This window comes from Chenopodium album, chromosome 16 (genome assembly GCF_948465745.1).
Source record: "Chenopodium album chromosome 16, dcCheAlbu1.1, whole genome shotgun sequence".
NCBI lineage: Eukaryota > Viridiplantae > Streptophyta > Magnoliopsida > Caryophyllales > Amaranthaceae > Chenopodium > Chenopodium album.
The window spans coordinates 43,286,836-43,309,790 of NC_137849.1; the positions used below are offsets into that span (position 1 = coordinate 43,286,836).

General features: G+C 34.1%; 3 protein-coding genes across 3 annotated transcripts; all 3 read left to right on the forward strand.

Moving 5' to 3' along the window:
- The first annotated feature begins 12,109 nt into the window (after positions 1–12,109).
- On the forward strand, positions 12,110–15,067 carry LOC145585441 (6,7,8-trihydroxycoumarin synthase-like). Its single transcript, XM_081642139.1, has 3 exons — positions 12,110–12,794; positions 13,167–13,485; positions 14,310–15,067. Exons 1-3 carry the CDS (start codon positions 12,214–12,216, stop codon positions 14,913–14,915), a joined length of 1,506 nt encoding a protein of 501 aa, XP_081498265.1. The 5' UTR covers positions 12,110–12,213; the 3' UTR covers positions 14,916–15,067.
- Positions 15,068–16,008: 941 nt separating this feature from the next.
- Positions 16,009–18,256, forward strand: LOC145585443 (cytochrome P450 83B1-like). The gene is made up of 3 exons (XM_081642140.1): positions 16,009–16,580; positions 17,017–17,329; positions 17,661–18,256. The coding sequence occupies exons 1-3, from the start codon at positions 16,009–16,011 to the stop codon at positions 18,207–18,209; spliced, it is 1,434 nt and encodes a 477-aa protein (XP_081498266.1). The 3' UTR covers positions 18,210–18,256.
- Positions 18,257–20,024: 1,768 nt separating this feature from the next.
- On the forward strand, positions 20,025–22,439 carry LOC145585444 (cytochrome P450 83B1-like). Its single transcript, XM_081642141.1, has 2 exons — positions 20,025–21,183; positions 21,749–22,439. The coding sequence occupies exons 1-2, from the start codon at positions 20,269–20,271 to the stop codon at positions 22,382–22,384; spliced, it is 1,551 nt and encodes a 516-aa protein (XP_081498267.1). The 5' UTR covers positions 20,025–20,268; the 3' UTR covers positions 22,385–22,439.
- Positions 22,440–22,955: the final 516 nt, after the last annotated feature.

Below are 22,955 nucleotides of genomic sequence, written 5' to 3' on the forward strand. Positions count from 1 at the left end.
AACACATGTGTTCTTCAGAGTATTTCAATGAAGCCACTTGTGCTTGGTAGTTTGAAGGATGGTCTTTACTACTTGGATGATTCTCTGGTTTAGTTTGCTAAGCAAAGGTTGGTAGCTGATGTAGCCAAGCCTGATGATGTGAATAATACCAAGTTATGGCATCTAAGATTGGGGCATATCCCTGTTCAACAGCTTGGGTATGCTTCTTCTTTCAATAATGTTGTTAGTATGGGTGATTCTTTTTGTCAGTTATGCCCTACTGCTAAACAACATAGGTCTTCTTTTCCTTCCAGTTCTATCAAAACTTGTTTCCCTTTTGAGATGTTGCATTTGGATATTTGGGGCCCTTATAGAGAAATCACACACACTGGTTGTAAGATCTTCTTGACTATTGTAGATGATTTCACAAGAATGACTTGGGTCTTCTTTATGAAAAACAAATCTGATGTGTTTACTGTTTTTCAGAACTTTATAAAATTTGTTGAAAATCAGTTTCATGCTTCTGTTAAAAGAGTTAGAACTGATAATGCCTTGGAGTTGTGTGAAGGTGTTATGAAAGGTTTTTATCTGAATAAAGGAATAGAACACTATAGAAGTTGTGTGGATACTCCTCAACAGAATGGAGTTGTTGAGAGGAAGCACAAACATTTACTTGAGGTTTCTAGGGCCTTGTTTTTCCAATCCAAATTACCTGTCAAGTATTAGAATGAATGCATTCTTTGTGCTGTTCATCTTATTAATAGGATGCCCCTAAGTGTCTTGCATAATTGTAGCCCTTATGAGAGGTTGTTTGGCCATCCTCCTAACTTGGACTATCTTAGAGTTTTTGGTTGCTTATGCTTTACTTCTACCCTTAAGCAAGGTAGGAGTAAGCTGGATCCTAGGGCTACCCCTTGTGTGTTTATTGGTTACTCTCCTGGTCAAAAAGGGTACAAAGTTCTTGAGCTTGATACTTTTACAATACATGTCTCCAGAGATGTTTCTTTCAAAGAGCATCATTTTCCTTTTCATTTTTCTTCTTCTCAAACACATTCTCAAACACACTCTCAAACACATTCTCAAACACAATCTCAAACACATTCTAGCCCAACTCTTTTCTTTCTTCCAACTTTGACAGATTTCACTCTTATCCATGATGATCATCTGCCTGAGGTTTTCCATTTTCATAACACTGTCTTTGATGATCCCTCTCTCATTATTCCTGTTTCTCCAGTTTTGACTCAGGAAGCTTCCAATTCTGATTCCTCTTCTCCTTCTTCTCCTCTATCTGTATCTTCTCCACTTTCTGTTTCTTCTCCAACTTCTTCTTCTTCTACATCTCCAAATTCTATTTCTTCTCAGATTCCTCAGGATTTGCAGAGGTCTGATCGACCTAGGAAGCCACCTGCTTGGTTAGACAAATATTATTGTCATACTAGTCAGGCAGCAGATCAACAACACTGGTGCAACTTTATTTCTTATTCTGCTTTCTCTGCCACTTCCAAGCAGTTTATTGAGAAAACTGAGTCATTATCTGAGCCTGTTAGTTACAATGAGGCTGCTGCAGACCCTAGATGGGTTGTTGCTATGCAGAAGGAGCTTAAGGCTCTTGAAGACAACAGAACTTGGGTGATTGTTGATTTGCCAGCAAAGAAGAAGTGCATTAGTTGCAAATGGGTATTCAAAATGAAATTGAATGCTGATGGGTCTGTGGAAAGATTCAAAGCACGTTTAGTTGCCAAAGGTTTTACTCAGAAATTTGGTATTGATTTTACTGAAACTTTCATCCCTGTTGTGAAGATGACTACTATTAGATGTCTCATTGCTTTTACTGTCAGTAAAGGGTGGTCTCTTTTTCAGCTTGATGTGAACAATGCGTTTCTTCATGGTGATCTACATGAAGAAATTTATATGAAAGCACCTGAGGGTTACTCTATTCCTTCTGGTAAAGTTTGTAGACTCATGAAGTCTCTTTATGGCTTAAAACAAGCATCAAGGCAATGGTTTGCCAAGTTGGTTAGTGAGCTTAAAGTTCTAGGTTTCTCACAATCCAAGAATTATTATTCTGTCTTCATCAGAACTAATTCTTCTCTTCTCACCATAGCTGCTGTGTATGTGGATGATGTGCTATTGACTGGTGATGATGTTGCTGGTATTCAGTTGTTAAGGGCTCACTTGGACAAGGTTTTTAGCATTAAAGACCTTGGTAAACTGAGTTATTTTCTGGGCTTAGAGGTTGGCTATCTTTCTTCTGGTGTCACTTTGTCCCAGAGAAAGTTTACCAAAGAATTGCTTGCAGATTGTGGTGTCTCTTGCTTCAAGACTGTGGTCACTCCTCTACCCTTACATTTAAAATTGACTGCTTCTGATGGGGAGTTGTTTACTGATCCCAGTTTATATAGATGTCTTGTTGGTAAGCTTAACTTTCTTACTCACACAAGACCTGACTTGAGTTACACTGTTCAATTACTCAGTCAGTATATGCAGACTCCCAGAGTACCTCATTTCAATGCTTTGATTCATGTGATGCATTATATGGCTTCTACTCTTGGTCAAGGGATCTTGTTGAATGGTTCTGATTCTCTGGTGCTTCAAGCATTCACAGACTCTAACTGGGGTGCTTGTCTGGACTCCAGAAGGTTCATTTCTGGTTACATTTTGCTTTTGGGTGGTTTACCTGTCAGCTGGAAATCAAAGAAACAGGGTATTGTTTCTAAGAGTTCTACTGAAGCAGAATATCGAGCCATGTCCTCTGCTGCTGGTGAGGTTGAATGGCTTGTCAGGTTATTGGAGGAGTTTGGAGTTACTGGTTTAAGGCCAGTTACTCTCTATTGTGATAATCAAAGCACGATTCATATTGCTAAGAACCCAGTTCAGCATGAAAGGACTAAGCACATTGAGATTGATGTGCATTTCACTCGAGATAAGATTATTGAAGGTCTTCTTGAGGTTGTTTACCTCCCTACTTCTGCTCAGTTGGCAGACATATTTACAAAGATTCTTCCTTCAGCTCAGTTCAGGGATTTATTGTCCAAATTGGGCATGATTTCAACCATTCCCAATTTGAGGGGGGATGTTGATGTAGGAGTTTATAGGTACTACGCAGCGGAAATAACATGAATCATATTCATACAGTACCTAAACCAAGGATCTAATGCATAACACATAAAGCACAAATAATCGTACCTTTGAAGCGTGATTCCACGTGCGATCGAGCAAGAACAAAGGGAGATAAAGAACCCCAAGCGTGATTCCTCTACTTGGTCCACGGGCACAGATTAAGACCTCCACTAATGCTAGTTAGTCGCAATTGAAACCTTCAATTGACCTTCTATGGAGAAGAGCGACATGCTAACCAAGAACCACCACGATAACCACCACGAACCACCACCTAAGGGGCGGCCGTACAAACGTGAGGGGAGGAGAGAGATAGCCGTGATTTAGAGAGAGGATTAGGGTTTTGGGATTGGTTGCCTTGATGTCAAAATTCACAGTGTGTGAATTATGACTACTTTTTTCAAACCCTAGGCATGGATCTTATTTATAGATCTCATCTCTAAATAAGAGCCCATGTCAAAAGCCCAAAACCTAATTCCAATCTAACTATGCTAGCCCAATCCAATTCATGATTAGTTAATTGCTCATGAGGCCCATTAATGGGCCTCTTACTTGCTTAACCCAATACCCTTGTGTGTGACCAATATAGGATCCATTCTAAAGGGCTTTGGGCTATTTGACTAGCCCAAAGATCATCTCTCATAGTCTAGCAACAGAGGATGACGCCCCAATAGAATGAACTTATTATCTCCATAATAGTGATCCTTGATATATCTAGTAATTGCACTTATCGAAGACATAATTCCTTCAATCTCCCACTTGTCTGAGACAAGTGCGCAATATTCAAATTCCTTAAGTCATTTTGTGTCGATTTGATAATATGATTACATCTTATGCAATCTATATTAATCTACAAATCGTTTCTTGAAATCCGAGTTAGAATTACAAAACAAATGGTTACTATGTAACACATTTGAGCACGGCCATGCATTTTCTGAATTCTCCCTCTTCAAGAGGCCAAAACATGACACATTCCTATTTTAATAGGTAGACTCTATCCAATCTTGTGGCAACCAAAGCTCCCACTCAACTTCTGAAATAACCAGGAAACACCCTTTATAATCTCCAGTTACGGGAAGACGTTTGAATGTACCACAGTTATATCATCCATTGAATGAAATCAATGTTCCACTCATGTCAAAGGAATCCACTAATATATCCGGAAGTTCTATACTTGAACTTCAAAGTTGGTCTATAGTTCGATCATGCATCATTCATGCATATCCATGTGATTGACCGAGCATCACTACACTCCCATAGCCCATGAAACCGAGCTATCCAATCAATCTTACATGCTAGTCCATTCATTGAAATCATTTATGTCCACTTTAATGATTTCGAACTAGGAACTTAAATAATATGTGGATTTTGTTCACCTGTGGGGTTTCATACACCAGGTCTCTAAAATAGATAACCTGATGAGCCCATCAATCCATAATTATTTTGGACATTTTATTTAATCTTGAAACCACGATCAAATAAGATTGAAACTTTGTTTCAATTGATAAACATAATTCTGCAAGCTAATGTATTTACTTTTGTAATATGCTTTCTCAAAACATACACAACTAAAATTACATAACTTGCTTCAATCCAAGAACCTTAGCATGACTTTCATACCTTGGTCATGGAAGGGGTTCAGTAAGTAGAGTTCATGAGACATTCTCATAAACATGAACTTTGCAATTTCTAAATTTTATAATCATTTTCATCTTCATACACTAAGAATTTTCCTTCGCCCTTCCGCAAGGAACTTTGGAATTTCTAATTTGTATTCCAACATTACATTGGATTTCGATTGAAATCTATCATCACTTGTTCTTTAAAACACGTGAATCAAATAGACGAGTATAGTCCATGACATGCATAATGCATTCTTTGCAAATTGTATAAGGATCATCACTCAAAATCTTAATTTCATCAACCTTTCTTAAAGTATTGAATCATTAAGCAATGTGCCATGTTACATGGGATTGAAACTCTTTTCAATATAATGTTGAACCTTATAAGAATCTTATCAATATAAGCTTCTTAACCAAACTCAAACATCCTTCGAGACCTATCTATATAGATCTTGAATCCCAAATGTACTCATTTTCTTCTTCAAGGTTTTCATACAAAATGCAATAACCATTACTTGACTATTCAAGCAACAAATAATCGCTCTTTGTACTAGACCAAGAAGACTTCATAGCTCCCACTAAACGTCTTGTACACTCAAGACCTTTTCCTTCATTTTACGAGAACATCAAACGATTTGACTAACTCGCAAAATTAAGAACATTAACTCCCTGATGCTAACTACAATCCATTATGGATCTTCTATGCATCCCTAGGATTATTGGATCTCCAAACTTTTGATTGTATCATATACAAATCTTCTTTCATGAACAATTTCAAGAAAGCGTTTTTGATATCCATCTACCAAATCTCATAAGGTAGAAATCACTAAAATATCTTTAATAGATCTTTGCAACATGTAAAGGTTTCATCGTAATCATAGTCATACTATGAATTAGTTGAATCCTTTAACAAGTCTTTGCTTTAGTTAGAAAACATTTTTCTTTCTTGTCTGCTTTGCTTACAATGGGTTTCACCCAATTTAGGCAAATTATTCAAGTGTCATACACTTGCTTACAGACTTAGAATCTATTTTAAATTTCATGGTTTTAAAACCACTTGGAGTCATAACTTGTCAAATCATCTTTATTACTTGCATAATCATCATGTTCCAAAATAAATATTTTAGAACTCTTAGTCAATATGAAATCATATTTCTTTGTCTAAGTTTTACATATGCTAGTCATCATTGTGGGTTTTTATGCAACAATTGAAACTCATACAACAACTTTGTTTAGTTTTCAATGAGAAACGACAATAGAGGATGTGCACTTGGAATGTACTACCTTCGACACATGGTTATTAATCCCATTACACATAATGAGACCACGCGTTGTCATTTGTAACATGAGGTGAATCATGCTCATATTGTTGCTTTTATTCGATAACTTCTCAAATTTCTTCGAGATTTTCGAAATCACTTTTCTTGAACTCTTTCAAGGCTCTCGAACTTTTCGAGATTCTTATACTCCCACTTGCCTTTTGAGGAGGCATATTTAGCATAGGGTGAACCAACCAAGGTTTTGAACCATGTTTGTTTGTTGCTTTTCTCGAACTCTTTTGAGATTTACACTACTCCCACTTGACCTTTTGGAACAATTTCCATAAGGGCACCTACTTGAGCAACAAACATTTTGTGCTAAGTATGGTTTGTGTAGTCGTACCCCGTGCTCTATATAGGAATCGAACGTGCATCAAACGGTTTAATACATGTTTTATTCCTTGCTTTTCTTATCCATATCACATATGAAGCCTTTGCTACATTTTGATTTGACCTGTGTAGTATGTTTAGTTTTGTAGCTTATCTTAAAAGTATATCCCTTGAACAATGGTTGGAAGATAGGTAATTTACATCCATTATCAAAATATATCTCATATAGATTGATAGCTTCCTTCATAAACACTTCACAAGGTTTTCTTTTGGACTTTGTTGTAAAACGATTTCACAACTCTTGGATGTTTATCAATGTCTTGGCTTAAATTCTCATTATTACGATCATATCGCAATACTTTGAATGTGTTGCCAATACATGTCTCGACTTAAAATTTTCACAATTACAATCATATTGTAGTGTAATCATTATCTTGTCAAGTTGATACTGAACTTCATACTGAAAATTTTGAACTTTTCAAAATTTTCACTTCCATGCTTCAACTAAGCATAAATAGTGATCGTATCACTAATGAAGTTTCATTGTCCGTCTCTAGCCTTTGAACCTTTGGTTTTTTTTTTTTTTTTTTTTTTTTATATCAATATGTATTTGACCTTAAGTTCTCATCATCATTTCTCTAAATGGTGACTTAGTCATAACTTCAAATTAGAATGATAATTACATATATCAATAGATTCATAATCTAATGATATTGAAAGTCCATCCCTTTGGATCTTTCGCATGCAATTTTCATTTTCATTCGAATTAATTGACATATTAGAGATAACTTTTATATATATATAGAAATGGTTTAATTATTTCTATCATATAGAATTTTTTTAAACCTATTTAGCAATTCAAAACACATTATGACTCAATGAAGCATAGAATAACATTTATTCCACGTTTTTGAATCTTCGATGCTTAGTCATTACTAACATTGAATGGTGTTTTGATAATGGCAATAATGAATAACATTTATTTAATTCTAGCCAATTATTAGTGGTGAAATACTGGTTCTACTTGTAAAGTTGCAACTTTTGCTTCCAAACTTGTAGATACTACTTGTGAAGTAGCAACATTTGCTTCTAAACTTGTAGATTTATCTCTCCTTTAGCAATAACTTCTTCCTTTAGTTCAATCACATTGTGCAATGAGTGATCTAAACAAGACATCATATGTCCAAGAAGTAGCAATATGCTAAATCAATTTCTATAATATAATTCTTAAATTGGAACATTTCCATTCTTTTACCTTCCAACTATATGAGGTAGTATCTAATCAATTGGAATTGGTCCATTTAATTTGAAACATTTGTTGTTCACAACAACTTTTAGCATGTAAGTAGTTTTAGGTTTGAGAAGTAGCAACTTGTTTGCATTTCTTGGCCTATAACTTCTTAATGCATTCCTCATATATTCCTAAACCTTTCCCTTTGAGCCACTTAGAACATTTCTCTTAGGTTCAAAATGATACCTTGCTCAACTACTTTAAGCAATTTTCATGATTTTGCTAAGTCTATTCTATCATTATTTATATTTGAGTTTAATCAAGTATTAAACTCTATATAAAGTAGATGAAGAATATTGTCATTTGATCAACTTTTGATCATAGAGATTTCCAATCACTTTCTTATATTCAATCATATTGAGGATAAGAGATTTTATTGGATTTTTATACTTGTCTTTTGGAAGGTTTGTACCTCTCATCACATTATATCCCTTGAAACATTTTTCAAAATGAAGATGTGTTGGTATTTTACTCAAACATTTTGAATAAAACCAACCTTAGACATGTGACATGAATTTCTAAAACTTGCCTTTTAGAACAATCTTAGCAAAATTGGAATATAGGTTTATGGATTATCTTTTAAACTTTTGAGAACGTTTCTCAACTTTATTTTCAATCGAGGAGATTATATATAATAATAAAATTAGAACGACATGTTACTAATAAGTAAACGCAAAATTCAATTATGTTTATTAAATTTAAAGTACCATAAGCGAATTAAATTGGTAACTTTAAAGCACTCTATTCAATTTAATTGATCCCATCTTGAATTAAGTGATTCCAAGATCCTTTATTCGTGCAATAATTAACCGGACTGAGGCCCTGCCATCAACCATTACATTTTCAAGGTGAGTAAACTCTTTACTGATTACAACTCTTGTAACTCTTGGTTGAATAATTAACCATCACATGTTTAATTATTACCCTTAGCTTCAAGGTTCTAAACTGATCTTTAGGTAACCTTGTTGAATATAACCAATTAAAAGTGTAGAACGTGATCTACCCCACTTCCCCAAGATATATTATGATGCTCTGCTGAGGCCGACCCATCACAAACGATCAAGGTTTTCGTCGGGTTTTTAATTGGAAAAGCTGCATCAATATTACTGGGATCTAGATTTATTATGTTGTGATTATATAGTGAACTCTAGCGCATCATCAAGCAACATAAATAAACCCAAACATGCATAAAATACTGAATGCATAAATAAGACATAGCATGGCCCCTAATCCTAAGAAAACTAATAAAGTAAATGCTCCCACTTGAATCATCATGGATCGCATCCATCTTTCTCCTTTGGGCCTTCACTTCATAGGCTTCTTGGATTAACTGCAACCTGTAATTCTACTCTATTCTATCTATTACTTAAATAAAATAAAATAAAATTACAAAATACTTTATCGGTACGTAGACCGTACTAAGATTACAAAAATACATCACGATGCGCAGATCGTATTGAGCAATCTACTGGGCCATACTAGTCATTATATAGCAATAAACAATATCATATATTATAAAATTGCCACATAATAAATCACTCATCATGCTTTCCTAAACTATAACATCTGATGATCATAATAAAGGAAACATGGCATCTAAATATCTCATATTTTAATTAAAGCAATTAGATAATATCATATATTATTCATGATCATCAATAAAATATCATATATTCTAAATTAGTCATGAGATAGAATCAAATCTTATTTTAATCTTAAAAAGATAAATCATATTTATCCTCAAAGATTATCCTAACAATGTTAGGAAATTCTATCCTAATTACTAGCCAATCACAATATTTTAAATCAATTATATCCAAAATAATTATGGGATAATCACATTATTTAAATCAATTATTATCCTTTTGGAATATGCTCAGAATATCCTTACAAATCTTATCCAAAATTAACCACTTTAATTTAGGATAATTACCAATTTAACAACTTAAATATGGATAATATCAAATATAACAACTTTTGAATATTTGATTTTATCCTAAAATAAAAGATTTTATCCAAATAAAACCAATTTTATCTTTTAAAATAAAAGATCATATTTTCAAAATATTTTAACTTATCCAAAATAAAACTGATTTTATCCCAAAATAATTCATAATTATCTTGAAATAAATTTTCAAAAATCTAATTTTTTTTTTTTATTTATTTATATATGCGCCAGCCACCGTGGTGTGGCCAGCCGAAGCCAGCCACGGTGGCCGTACACCGCAAGGTGTACGCTGCTGTGCAGCGGCGCAGGGCAGCAGTAGCAGCACCGTGCACCTGCGGTGCGGCACTACTGTTGCTGCTGTTCTGATCCTTGCTGCTGCCCCTCCCTCCGGACCACCAGCAGCGGCACCACCGTGGCAGCGCCACCCAGCCGCGGTGCTGCTGCTGTAATTTTCCTTTTTTTTTTTTTTGATTTTAATTAATTAACACAAAATAGATTTTGTAAAAATCAATTAAACTTTATGTGGTCCTATTAATCCCAAAATTAAATCATATTCAATTTTGAAATTAGGGTTCTTGATGAAAATAATCCCCAATTTAATTTAACACTTAAATTAAATAATTTGATCATGAAAAATTCATAATTTTAACATGTAATCAAATAGATTAAATTCCTTAAACATATTACCATCGAAATAAATCAAAATCAAAACACAAATTTCACAAATTCGGGCTTATGGTTTCGAAATTTTCGAAAAAAATAGGGTTAGGGTTCGAAAAATATTCGAGCATAATAGGGCAAAAATCGGATCTCTTCATGGCTATTTTGAGCATTATTAAATCACATTTAATCAATTCCAAGAGTTAAATCACATTTAATATAATAATTGACCCATAATTAATTATTCTCCCTCCTAATTGAATTAAAATTGTGGATTATCAAAGAATTATTGGCAATATGCGTAAATGCAATAGGCTAACTGATACCACTGTAGGAGTTTATAGGTACTACGCAGCGGAAATAACATGAATCATATTCATACAGTACCTAAACCAAGGATCTAATGCATAACACATAAAGCACAAATAATCGTACCTTTGAAGCGTGATTCCACGTGCGATCGAGCAAGAACAAAGGGAGATAAAGAACCCCAAGCGTGATTCCTCTACTTGGTCCACGGGCACAGATTAAGACCTCCACTAATGCTAGTTAGTCGCAATTGAAACCTTCAATTGACCTTCTATGGAGAAGAGCGACATGCTAACCAAGAACCACCACGATAACCACCACGAACCACCACCTAAGGGGCGGCCGTACAAACGTGAGGGGAGGAGAGAGATAGCCGTGATTTAGAGAGAGGATTAGGGTTTTGGGATTGGTTGCCTTGATGTCAAAATTCACAGTGTGTGAATTATGACTACTTTTTTCAAACCCTAGGCATGGATCTTATTTATAGATCTCATCTCTAAATAAGAGCCCATGTCAAAAGCCCAAAACCTAATTCCAATCTAACTATGCTAGCCCAATCCAATTCATGATTAGTTAATTGCTCATGAGGCCCATTAATGGGCCTCTTACTTGCTTAACCCAATACCCTTGTGTGTGACCAATATAGGATCCATTCTAAAGGGCTTTGGGCTATTTGACTAGCCCAAAGATCATCTCTCATAGTCTAGCAACAGAGGATGACGCCCCAATAGAATGAACTTATTATCTCCATAATAGTGATCCTTGATATATCTAGTAATTGCACTTATCGAAGACATAATTCCTTCAGTTGAGATATTGACTAATGAGCAAGTGGATGACACGTCAGCAACAGTTAGTTACAACTAGCTATGCCAGATCATTAATAGTGTAATAAATATAATTCTTATTTTGTTAATTTTGAGTTGATATAAATACTCTGATGTAAACTTTATTACACTTAATGATATCATAATTTTTCCTTTCTTCCTACAAAACTCTCTCTCTCTTCTTTCTCTCTATAACAGAATTCCGCCATTGATGATTCTTCAAGCTTCGGTTTGCTGAAGTTAACAGATTGAGCGTTATCCTTACTAGAGTCAGCATAATTCAATTCAATATTATGTAGGGCACATCAAGGCAAATACCATCGTCCCAGTAGTTGTCAAATGTAGGTACAAGTATTTGTGGCCGATATTGTGATCACATTCTTACATTATTCTATCACGTGTTATTTGTCATCAAAACTTTTTATTTTTATTAGTACCCCTACACTAAACTTATATGCACACAATGAAAGCTTGAAGGCAAATTTTAGGCTCTTCTTTTAGCGCAGAGAAATATTAAACTCTAAGAGAATAGACTTGTTAAGACATTTTACATCACCGAAACCTATAAAATAAGCCCACTTATCACAAGCTAAGGTAAATTTTTAACTAACCTATATTGAATTTTACCCAAAATTTAAAAATGGGGCAAAAAAATAGGGACAGAGGGAGTAATACAACTTAGTGATAAACAGATTAAAATGAACTGTTACCCATTTTTGCTAGTCTAGAAATATAAGGTGTAGCTTGATTTTGTTTATCTACATACTTTATACCTTTACGGCTATACCAGTATACCATAAGAGATTAAGAAATGTTGTTGTTCTTTCCCTTACTAGCAATCTTCTCCCTCACCATAATATATTTGTTTCTTCTTCCAAAGCATACTAAAAATGATGAGCCATTACTTCATCCTCCTCCTGGACCTAAAGGAATCCCTTTCATTGGAAACCTACACCAATTCGACACCTCGAAACCTCATGTATACCTGGCTGAGCTTGCTAAGACATATGGTCCAATCTTAAGCTTGAGATTCGGACGTGTGCCGGTTGTTGCGGTTCATTCAGCCAAACTAGCCAAAGAGGTCCTTCAAACACAAGACCTCAACTTTTGTAGTAGACCACCCTTGGTTAGTATGCAAAGGCTAAGTTATAATGGATTAGACATGGCTTTTGCTCCATATAACGAGTATCTAAGAGAAATAAGGAAGATAAGTATTATTCATCTCCTTAGCTCTAAGAGAGTAGAGTCGTTTGCTCCGATTCGACAAGAAGAAGTCTCAAGGGTTATGAAGAAGATCTCCTCTCTTTCTTCAGCTTCCAAAATTGTTAATCTAAGTGAATTACTTATGGGGTTTTCAGCTTCGAATATATGTAGGATTGCTTTTGGCAAGAGGTACAACTATATCCCATAAAGCTATCTTCGGATATTCGAAATATAGATTAGTGCATGTATGATGACTAATTCCATTAATTTTACTCAATTCAACTACTTAAATCATCAATTTTTGTTGCATAAAATCGAATTTTACTTATTAATAGAATGCCTTTTCGAATCAACATATATTGAAATTTAAAGTTTTATTATAGTATTTTTGTCATATGTACTAGTCACTAAAATAAATTTACTGATGATCAAAATTATTTTTTAACAGTTAAAAACTAGACCAAAAACTTCTACTTGTACATCTTTCACTATTAATTTAATATCAATTCATGTCAATCAAAGATATCGTATTTGTCCTAATACATAGGCTTACATGCATAGGTACGAAGATGATGAAGAACTATCAAGGAGGAGCAAATTTCATAGCATGTTAAATGAAGCACAAGCCATGTTCACAAGCTTCTTCTTTAGTGATTATTTTCCTACTATTGGGTGGCTTGATAAACTAACTGGAAAGTTTTCTAGACTTGAGAAGATATTTAAGGTTATGGATGCATTTTATGAAGAGATCATAAATGACCATCTTGCCCCTAACAAGCCTAAATCTGAGAGGGAGGATATAATTGACATTCTACTCCGCCTTAGAGAACATCATCCCTCTTATCAACTCTCTTTGGACCACATCAAAGCAATTTTAATGGTAAGTATGATGGTTTAAATATATAATCTTTCCATATCTTTTTGTTTATCTCTAAGTTGTATTGAGCGGTTATACTACGTATAATCTTGATGCGGTGGACAAAAGAGTAAAGACTTGATGCGCAGTGGGACAATAGAGCTGAGTAAAGAGGAGTTGTAGGGACCATGTTGCGAAATGAGGTTATCTGAATTAATAATTACTCATGTATGTCTTCAATGACAATAACAAAGCCCTGTTGATATTTTTAAAATTTCATGTTGGTATAATTACTATATTAATATGAGGTCTAAATATATCAACAAGATTGTTGGTATTTTTAGACTTTGTGTTGGTACAATTACTATGCCAACATGAGGTATAAAGGGACAAAATAAAAGAATTGTGGCTCGGATAAATCTTGGAAAGACTAAGAAAACAGTTGTATTCTTCTTGTCAAAAAAAAAAAAATAGTTATACTGTAACATGTTCATGTTAGGTCTCGTACTCTTTCGTATTATTTACAAAATCTATCAACAAATATGTGAAATTAGGATAGTTGATTAGTTACTTATTTAGCCAATATATCTAAACACGTAGTATTTACATAGGATTCGTGTCGTGTCAACTTCGTATTTTCTCTCAGTAAATTTGTGTTCATGTTCATGTGATTTCAATCAAGCTGTCGTGTCAAAGATTGTCAACGCTAGTGTGGAGTATTACTTTGATATTTGAAGGAAAGATAAACTATAACTTTATAATTAGTGGCTCATAGTAACCAAAACTTATTCATTATAACATTTATAATTCTTGGCTTCTTAATAACAAAGGTTACTTTTTGTTTACAGAATATATTTGTTGCGGGTACAGATACAAGTGTAGTGACGGTTGTTTGGGCAATGACGGAGTTGATCAAGCACCCCAAATCAATGAAGAAAGTACAAGAAGAGCTTAGGAATGCTGTACGAAACACGAATTGCATCAACAAATGTAACTTTAAGGAGCTTAAATACTTTCAAGCAGTGATGAAGGAAACATTTAGGCTACACCCTGCAGGGCCATTGTTAGTTGTGCGCGAAGCAATTCAAAAAACCAAGATTGAAGGGTATGATATTCTACCCGGAACATTAGTACATGTGAACGCGTGGGCTATTGGAAGAGATCCCGAGTCTTGGATAGATCCCGAAAAATTCATGCCTGAAAGGTTCTTAGAAAGTACAATAGATTTCAAAGGATGTGACTTTGAGCTAATTCCTTTCGGGGCTGGAAGAAGAATATGTCCTGGTTTACATCTCGGTGTTGCTAATGTGGAGCTCGTACTTGCTAGTTTGTTGCACTCGTTCGATTGGGAATTGCCTAGTGGTGTTAAGAAAGAAGACATTGACACTGATGTTCTTCCTGGTATTGCTATGCATAAGAAAAATCCATTGTGCCTAGTGGCTGAAAAATATTAGGGCCAAATAAAACCTTAATTTGATGTTGAAAACCTAGGGTTTTACTCATTATGTATAATTGTATAAGTACTTATTGTACAATATTGAACCATGAAAATAAGTCATAGGACAATATTAACGATATGGTCCTCGAGCATCACTGGACAAAAAAAGTGTGTTATATATATAGTGTATTTTTGCTAGTAAAAAATAAAAGATGCAAATTGGCCTTAACCAGTACGAATTTTGCCTTATATTAATGGTTATAGATATGTATATATTTAAACCCGTTCAAAAGTAAATGAGAGCAAAGTTAGTTGGAGGAAACTACATTACATACCTCATTTTGTAACTCCTTATGCATTAATGAAGCTGAAAAAGATAGCAAACAAGAATTATTCTAGCTTAGTGTAACTCCTCTTGCAGAGTAGCGCATTGGCCCATGCTTCCCTCCACTACTGGAGAACACTAAATATACCAAGCTACCCCAGGCCATAAGGCCATACCGCGCCATCGCCATAATAATAACTAATAATGGATGCAGCCTATACATCTCGGCAACCTTGCATCGTCCCTGCAGGACACTTCTATGTTTCAACTCAATTCTTTCAATCAAATATGGACTACGAGTATAATTAACATCTTTCATGGTTCAATATGGAACTATGGATTATTATATGAATTATTTTTGTTTCTTTATGTTGTTCTTAGTTGGAATCTTTATAGGTCCAGTAGTACAAATAAATCAATAAAATCTAACAAACTTATAATAAACAATAAGAAAAACCATCCTCATTGAAATCTTTTGATTTCCTATCTTCTAAATGTGTGTAATTTAAAATTACTTCTAAATAAGTAATAAAAGACATTAATGATTAAATATGTGCATTAAAAACGGCATAAATTGGTTGTTACGCACAAATGAACAATATGTACATAACTGCGCATTTACCTGTCTAGATGAACATAATGTAGACGTGTAGTTAACTAGCTAGTTATAATCTGCGAGTCTATATAGTACTATATATGTAATGTGTCTTAATGCAGTACATGAAATACTATACAAATAAATAATCACGTATACATGCATTTGTAAATCTCTCAAATATAAGAAATGCTTTTGATCTTTCCTTTACTTGCAACCCTCTTTCTTACTATCATATATTTTCTACGCCAAAACCCTAGAAAAAATGAGTCATTTCATCCTCCCCCTGGACCTAAGGGGATCCCCTTCATGGAAAACCTACACCAATACGACCCCTCGAACCCTCACATCTACTTTTCCAACCTCGCCAAGATCTATGGACCGATCTTGAGTTTGAGATTTGGACGCTTACCTGTTGTTGTGGTTCAATCAGCCAAGCTAGCAAAGGAGGTCCTCCAAACACAAGACCTAAAATTTTGTAGTAGACCATCCATAGGAGGTATGAAAAGGCTAAGTTATAATGGTTTAGACATTGCTTTTACTCCATATAATGAATATTTCAAAAAAATAAAGAAGATAAATGTTGTTCATCTCCTTAGTTCTAAAAGAGTGGAGTCTTTTGCTCCGATTCGACAAGAAGAAGTCTCAAGGATGATGAATAAAATCTCCTCCCTCTCTTCTGCTTTGAAACCCGTAAATTTGAGTGAATTGCTAATGAGTTTTACAAGTTCAAATATATGCAGGATTGCTTTTGGCAAGAGGTAATATTTTGTACTCTACTATAACGTTTCTTTCCATGCTTTTGTGTAAAATGTAAAAATGTAGTCATATAACCAATAAGTGGGTATTTTACTCCCATTGTACGTTTTGTACGCTCTTTTAAATAGATTTTTTTTTCCATTACATAGTCAAACTTTGACCATTATTTCTCACCAACATATGCTTGTATAAGTCAAAAGCACATTATTGTTAGGTATTATAGATTTATCTCATTTTGTATTTTCTATAAACATAAATTTTTATAACTTTTACAATCACTATAATGCTTGTATCAGATGATCATATAAAATAACTAATATGCTCTTAATTTTTACTAGTCGTTAAAAAAGTTAGAGTATGTAATTTAGAAATAAAAAGCAAGCATCACGTGTATACATACATTGAACTAGTAATACAATTCTAAAGTGGTTTGCATAGGTACGAAGATGATGAAGGGTCAAGGAGCAAATATCATAGCGTACTAAATGAAGCTGAAGCCTTGTTAATAACCTTCTTCTATAGTGATATTTTGCCTTATTTTGGGTGGCTTGATAAGCTAACCGGAAAATTTTCTAGACTTGAGAAGACATTTAAGAAATTGGATGCATTTTATGAAGAAGTCATAAATGACCATATTAACCCTAACAAGCCTAAATCTGAGAGAGAGGATATCATCGACATTCTACTCCAACTTAGACAACAACAACCTTCTTTGGAGCTTACTTTGGATCACATCAAAGCAGTGTTGATGGTAATTATTTTCCATAATCTCATCTTTATAAATATTTTAGCTTCTTTGGTTTCTTTTTAAAATTTTAATCACTATGTATCTTCATTTGTTTTACTTTAAAAGATTTTACATGGTTTAGTGGTTAAGTCTTCAATACTTCGTATATAATTAAACTTGAGGTCATGTTAACTGATCAACAAGTGATTCAAGGGTACGTAACAATCAAGTTTTCGATACTTAAAAGATGAATGATCTGAGACAGTTCAATTCATTCCATAGTTTCACTCAAAAATTATTATGTATTAACATAAATGTCTTCTTGACAAAAGGTTAGTTTCTTTTTTTTTTTCAGAATATATTTATCGCATCAACCGATACAAGTGCAGCAATGGTAATATGGGCAATGACCGAGCTAATAAAGCATCCCAATTCAATGAAAAACGTACAAGAAGAACTTAGAAATACTATGCAAAACAAGGGTCGTCGTTACATAAATAATGATGACCTTAAGGATCTTGGATACTTAAAGGCAGTAGTGAAGGAAACATTTAGGCTACACCCAGCAAGTCCATTACTAATAGCACACGAAACAATCCATAGAACAACCATCGAAGGGTATGACATTCTACCCAAAACATTAGTATATGTGAATGCATGGGCGATTGGAAGAGATCATGACTCTTGGAAGGACCCCGAAAATTTTGTTCCAGAAAGATTTTTGGAAAGTTCAATAGACTTTATCGGGTGTGACTTCGAGTTGATTCCTTTTGGTGCTGGAAGACGATCATGCCCTGGCTTACATCTCGGTGTAGCTAACATGGAGGTTGCACTTGCCAATTTATTGCATGTTTTTGATTGGGAATTGCCTGCTGGTTTAGAAAGGGAAGACATCGAACACTAATGTAATTCCTGGCATTGCTATGCATAAGAAAATTCCATTCTGTCTTGTGGCAAAAACAAAATTAATGGACCAAATGAAACCTTAAGCTTAATTAATACTCCCTCCGTCCCTTAATACAGAACCTCTTTCTAACATTTATTACTCACATAATAAAGAGAAAGAGGCTTTTAATTTAAGGACGGAGGGAGTAATTATCTATTATGTACACTCTTATATTGTCATGTACGCTTGTAATAGAACGATACTTGGTTTATGCACCCAAGTGGACTTATATTGTTCTAGAATCGAAGAGCATGTTGCAATTAATTGCAATATACTCTTGTTGGTCATTTATTATTTTTAATTGTCACCGGTTTATTAGTTTAAGAATCGAAGCCAAGTTGTAGTCACTAAGTGGTAGCATAAAGGCCTATGGCAACTTTGAGTTAATAATGAAAGGCGTGTATGTAACCTGCTAAATTAACAGTTTAAAGATAAAGTGAATAATTCAAACCACCTAAATGGTCTCCTGAGGTGTCGTGGTGTCCTTGGGAAGCATCCCAACCTCTTTTCTTTTCGGGTCTAAAACTTAAAGTAAAAAATTATCTAAAACAAAAGGTTATAATACACGAAATCAAACTAATTTTAAAAGTTTTGGGATCCGATGTCAAAAATTCTTGAGATTGTAGAGATGTATTTAGGGCTCATGTAATCGAAATCTCATACTGCGGCGTGATTATTATTACTTCACCTGAAGATAAAATCTCTTCCACTCTTTAATTTTAAGGGAACGACATAATGGATAGCTAAAAATCACTAAGGCCAACTTCATCCATTATTTTTTATACAAACTCTTAAATAGACACGATTCACATTAATTTATTGTGGACCACTAATAGTAGAGTTACTATGGTCGTTTTATTAATAATAAAAAAAAAGGTCACTATGTTAAAATAATGGTTATTATGTTAAAATAAAATTGATTGTGTTTTTATAAAGGTAATAAGAGATTTTTTTTTTTTTAATTAAAAATTTAAAATACTACTCAATATGAATAAAGTAGGTCACTAAATTAAAATTAGGGTTATAATGTTATATTTCGGGTTTGCAATGATATTTAAAGTCACACAAATTTTATTAAATGTTACTATGTTAAAATTAAGGTTACTATATTTAATATTAGGGTTACTATGTTCAATACAAAACCAATTGCGCACATGTAGAATCTCGGGTTCACCAAGTCCACACAAATTTTTTTGTATTTTTTACCGTATGTCAATATGTCATGTGATAATATATATGGGTGGTCCTTCACATATCACATTCAACTGATTCAACTTCATCAATAATCTTTTACAACGACAACTCATTTGATCAAATCATCTTATAGTTCCGTTTCCAAATTTAATTGTATAAAACAATTTGTACAGAAAAAGTGCCAAAATCTTGATGGATTTCTGATTTTATCATCTACCCCTTTAGGGATCGATTTCACAAATAATGGACAATCAAAATCAGTAAAAAAAAAAAAATAATAATAATAATAATAATAAATAAATAAATATAAAAAAAAATAAAAACCTAAGGTCTTTAACCAATTGTCCACGAATATGACTAAGAAATGACATTAGGTAGGATTTGTGCGCACAATAATTTTGGCACTAATGACTAATTAATATTATATTGATAGTGATTCATGATAGAGATAATTACTTATTTCAAGAGTATACGGCTGATTTTAGGCCTCAATCATTTGTCGAGTTGATCCTCTAATAACATGGTATCACTATTTAAGATCTAGTGTGACTGTATCCATATTTCAAACCCAACAAACTTTCAAGCGCGTAATGTTGGTTATGGCCTGGAAGACGTAATGATTTTAGATCACTAATACACCAATCATGTAATAATTGAAAAAAAGATTCCTAATTCTTCTTCATGAATGGTTGCTCAAATATTATCAAATACTCTTTGTTCTCCCATCCACACAAATTAGCTTTTAGTGGGATTCATTTCTTGTCTCAAATATTTGGCTTGTAGTCCAGACCATCTAGCACAAAGTAAACATACAATAACCTTCATGTTTCTACTACTATTGTTTCTTTTAGCAATCTCCCTTCTCTTCTTTCTTTCCACAAAATCCTCAAAGAATGGAGGGGAATCGCGGTGGTTAGTTACTCGGCCTCCTGGCCCGAAAGGGTTCCCCTTCCTTGGCAACCTCCACCAATTTGATCCCATAAAAACTCACTTATACTTCTTTGAACTTTCCAAAATTTACGGCCCCCTAGTATACTTGAAACTAGGCTTTGTACCAACAATTGTAGTTTCTTCACCAAAATTGGCCAAAGAAGTGTTAAAAACACAAGATCATGTGTTTTGTAGTAGGCCAACTTTTGTTGGCCAACAAAAATTGTCATACGATGGTTTCGATTTGGCCTTTGCACCCTACAATGAATATTGGAGGGAAATGAGGAAAATTTGTGTCATCCATTTATTTAGCTCCAAAAGAGTACTATCATTTTCTTCAATTCGAGAAGAGGAAATTAGTCGAATGATGCGTATCATTTCTTCCTTATCCTCGGAGTCTAAGCCCGTGGATTTAAGTGCATTGCTAATGTCTCTTTCAAGCTCGATAATATGTAAGATTGGTTTTGGCAAAGGCTACAAGGCTGATGATGAAAAATCTAATGAATTTTCGACGAGTAGATTTCAAGGCCTACTTCATGAGACTCAAGCCATGTTGACAGCCTTCTTTTTTTCGGATTATTTGCCTTACATGGGTTGGATTGACAAGATAAACGGAGCTTCGAGTAAACTTGAGAGAGTTTTCAAGCAGCTAGATGAGTTTTATCAAGAAATTATTAGTATAAATCTTGACTCACATAAGCAAAAACCAGAGCAACAACAGGACATTATTGATGTTTTACTTCAGCTTCGCGAAGAAAACAAGGTGCCATTTGATCTTACATTGGATCATATAAAAGGAGTACTAATGGTAATTGCCAAAATCTTAAACCAGCTTCATATTTTACTTCGGCATGATTTTAGACCGTTATATGCTCATTGTATTGCTAAAGAAGTCAAGACTCCTCAATTTTCGTCTGTCTGATGTTGGTACATGTCTGTAGAGGGATCATGGCTCAACATTATGAATGATTCAGAAATTTTATGTATTATTTGGCAGTAACACTAATAAAACTCGAAACCATGATACTTATAATCTGAAGCATTGTTTTGTGGATAGCATATTATAAAAAGTATCAGAGTATTCGAAAACAAAATTATTAGGCAGCAAATAATCGAAAAGGGCTATAGGATAATAGGAATAGGCACCGTGTTTTCTTGAAGAGAATTCTCTTTTATTAATGTATATATTGTAGGAAGAAAATAAAATCAAATCTATAAAGAAAACAGCACAATACTTGTCTTATATGCCTGATCTTTATCCTAGACTTCAACTGCATATGAAATTTGAGTCACACATCTAATAAATTCAGTATGATTGATGTATAGGTCAAAAGAAAATAGCACAAGTTTCACATTCTTTTCGCATTCTGCAGAACATATTTGTAGCAGGAACGGATACAAGTGCAGCCACAATGGTTTGGGCGATGACAGAACTAATGAAGAATCCAAAAGTCATGAAGAAAGTGCAAGAAGAGGTCAGAAACCTGGTTAAAGACCAAGTATGTAGCACAACTTTCATACAAGAAGAGCAACTTCGTCACCTCAGTTATCTGAAGGCGATCGTTAAAGAAACATTTAGACTACACCCAGCAACTCCGCTCTTGGTTCCTAGGCAAACTATGCAAAAGTGCACCTTAGAAGGGTACCAAATCGAGCAGGGAACTTTAGTCTTTATCAATGCTTGGGCTATCGGAAGGGATCCTGAAAGCTGGGATAACCCGGAAACTTTTCTTCCTGAAAGATTTCTTGGAAGTCCTAATCCTATTGATTACAAAGGACAAGATTTCGAGCTGATACCATTTGGATCGGGGCGAAGAGGTTGCCCCGGTATGGTGCTAGGAGTTACTACAATTGAACTAGCACTAGCAAATTTGCTGTGTTTCTTTGATTGGAAATTGCCTGCTTCAATGAATAGGGAAGATATTGACATGGACACTTTACCTGGTATCACTGCTCATAAGAAAAAAGCCATGTGTCTTAGTGCTACAAATTTCCTTGGCCTGCAATAGATGTAACATAAATAATGTTAATTTTCGATATATTTTCAAGGTTGCATGATGAAAATATCATTACCGTGCTTGTTGCTCATTAACTAAAATATGTTCTAAACAAGATATCTAAGTATCTAACCATCAATAACGTCATAACTAAATCTGGGAAAAGGAAATAGAGTATTAAATGACATAAAATACACGTATGCTTACAATTATATAGTTAGACGTGTAATATCGATATGTATACTTAAGCTTGATGTCCATTGTTATTTTTAGTACATAAAAATTGCCTTACTTGCCTAAAAAAGTTGTATACTAGTATTAGTTAATTGGCAACAAGGTGAGCTTATCTTGGGATCAAAGGGCGGGACAAAGCCTAATTAATGCAATATACTACATATATAATGTTAGCAGTAGCAATCAAATTTTAAGTAACGCAAATACCATATTTTAGTAACGCAAATATCATACCTGATTTACTCATAAACCTTATGGTTTAAACCACTTTAACTACTCCATAATATGTATCCAAAATGGGGGGTTAATATTATTTAATTGTTTTAATTTTGTTTAATTCATTTCATCT

Excerpts from the sequence above, each read along its gene's own strand:
- LOC145585441 (XM_081642139.1), top strand. The coding sequence starts at position 12,214 with ATGTTGTTGTTCTTTCCCTTACTAGCAATCTTCTCCCTCACCATAATA. Across the intron at positions 12,795-13,166 it reads AGGATTGCTTTTGGCAAGAG|GTACGAAGATGATGAAGAAC; the intron begins GTACAACTATAT and ends TTACATGCATAG. Across the intron at positions 13,486-14,309 it reads ACATCAAAGCAATTTTAATG|AATATATTTGTTGCGGGTAC; the intron begins GTAAGTATGATG and ends TTTTGTTTACAG.
- LOC145585443 (XM_081642140.1), top strand. The coding sequence starts at position 16,009 with ATGCTTTTGATCTTTCCTTTACTTGCAACCCTCTTTCTTACTATCATA. Across the intron at positions 16,581-17,016 it reads AGGATTGCTTTTGGCAAGAG|GTACGAAGATGATGAAGGGT; the intron begins GTAATATTTTGT and ends TGGTTTGCATAG. Across the intron at positions 17,330-17,660 it reads ACATCAAAGCAGTGTTGATG|AATATATTTATCGCATCAAC; the intron begins GTAATTATTTTC and ends TTTTTTTTTCAG.
- LOC145585444 (XM_081642141.1), top strand. The coding sequence starts at position 20,269 with ATGTTTCTACTACTATTGTTTCTTTTAGCAATCTCCCTTCTCTTCTTT. Across the intron at positions 21,184-21,748 it reads ATATAAAAGGAGTACTAATG|AACATATTTGTAGCAGGAAC; the intron begins GTAATTGCCAAA and ends CGCATTCTGCAG.